This window comes from Eimeria tenella, genomic scaffold (assembly GCF_000499545.2).
Source record: "Eimeria tenella Houghton genomic scaffold, Eth_scaff2602, whole genome shotgun sequence".
NCBI classification, from domain to species: Eukaryota; Apicomplexa; class Conoidasida; order Eucoccidiorida; family Eimeriidae; genus Eimeria; species Eimeria tenella.
The window spans coordinates 1-517 of NW_013542474.1; the positions used below are offsets into that span (position 1 = coordinate 1).

Consider the following 517-nt stretch of genomic DNA (forward strand, 5'->3'; position numbering starts at 1 on the left):
GTCTCCTCCCGCGGCCCCTGCCACAGCTGCGGGGACCGCTGCTGCTGCGGGCGCCTCTGCCGCTGCTGGTGCTGCTGCTGCGGGGGCGTCGCGCCCCCCCTCCGCGCGCCCCGCGCCCCCCGCGGCCGCCGCTGCTGCTGCTGCTGCTGCTGCTGCTGCTGCTGCTGCTTTGGGGCTTTGTTTGTGGAGCTGCTGCACGAGGAGACGCGCCATTTGCTGCATTTGTTGGAAAGAGTCGAGGAGACTGAGGAAGGCCTTGAGGGCCTTTTGGTGGACATCTTCGAAGTAAATGGCCTGTCTCTTTTGCTGCTGCTGCTGCGCGAGGCAGCGCGCAGCCTGTCTCTCGACGTCGGGGAGCCGCGCGGCCAGCGCGCGCAGCTGCTGCAGCAGCTGCTGCTGCTGCTGCTGCTGCAGCCACCCCACAGCGTCGAGGCGGCGGTCCAGGGTGTCTGTACACCGCAGCGGCGCCACCAGCCACCGCCGCAGCAGCCGGCGGCCCCCGGGAGTGGCTGGGGTG

The 517-nt window shown here is 70.8% G+C and overlaps 1 protein-coding gene across 1 annotated transcript in view; it reads right to left on the minus strand.

The window, feature by feature from the left end:
- Window positions 1-15: 15 nt before the first annotated feature.
- The window catches only part of ETH_00037265 (DNA mismatch repair protein mutS, related, related), a gene marked incomplete at both ends in the record, with an annotated part of 3,137 nt that continues 2,635 nt past the window's right edge, over window positions 16-517 (minus strand). Inside the window, one exon of the mRNA XM_013375249.1 lies at window positions 16-515. Coding sequence (XP_013230703.1) covers window positions 16-515 — 500 coding nt within the window. The remainder of the gene's footprint in view (window positions 516-517) is intronic.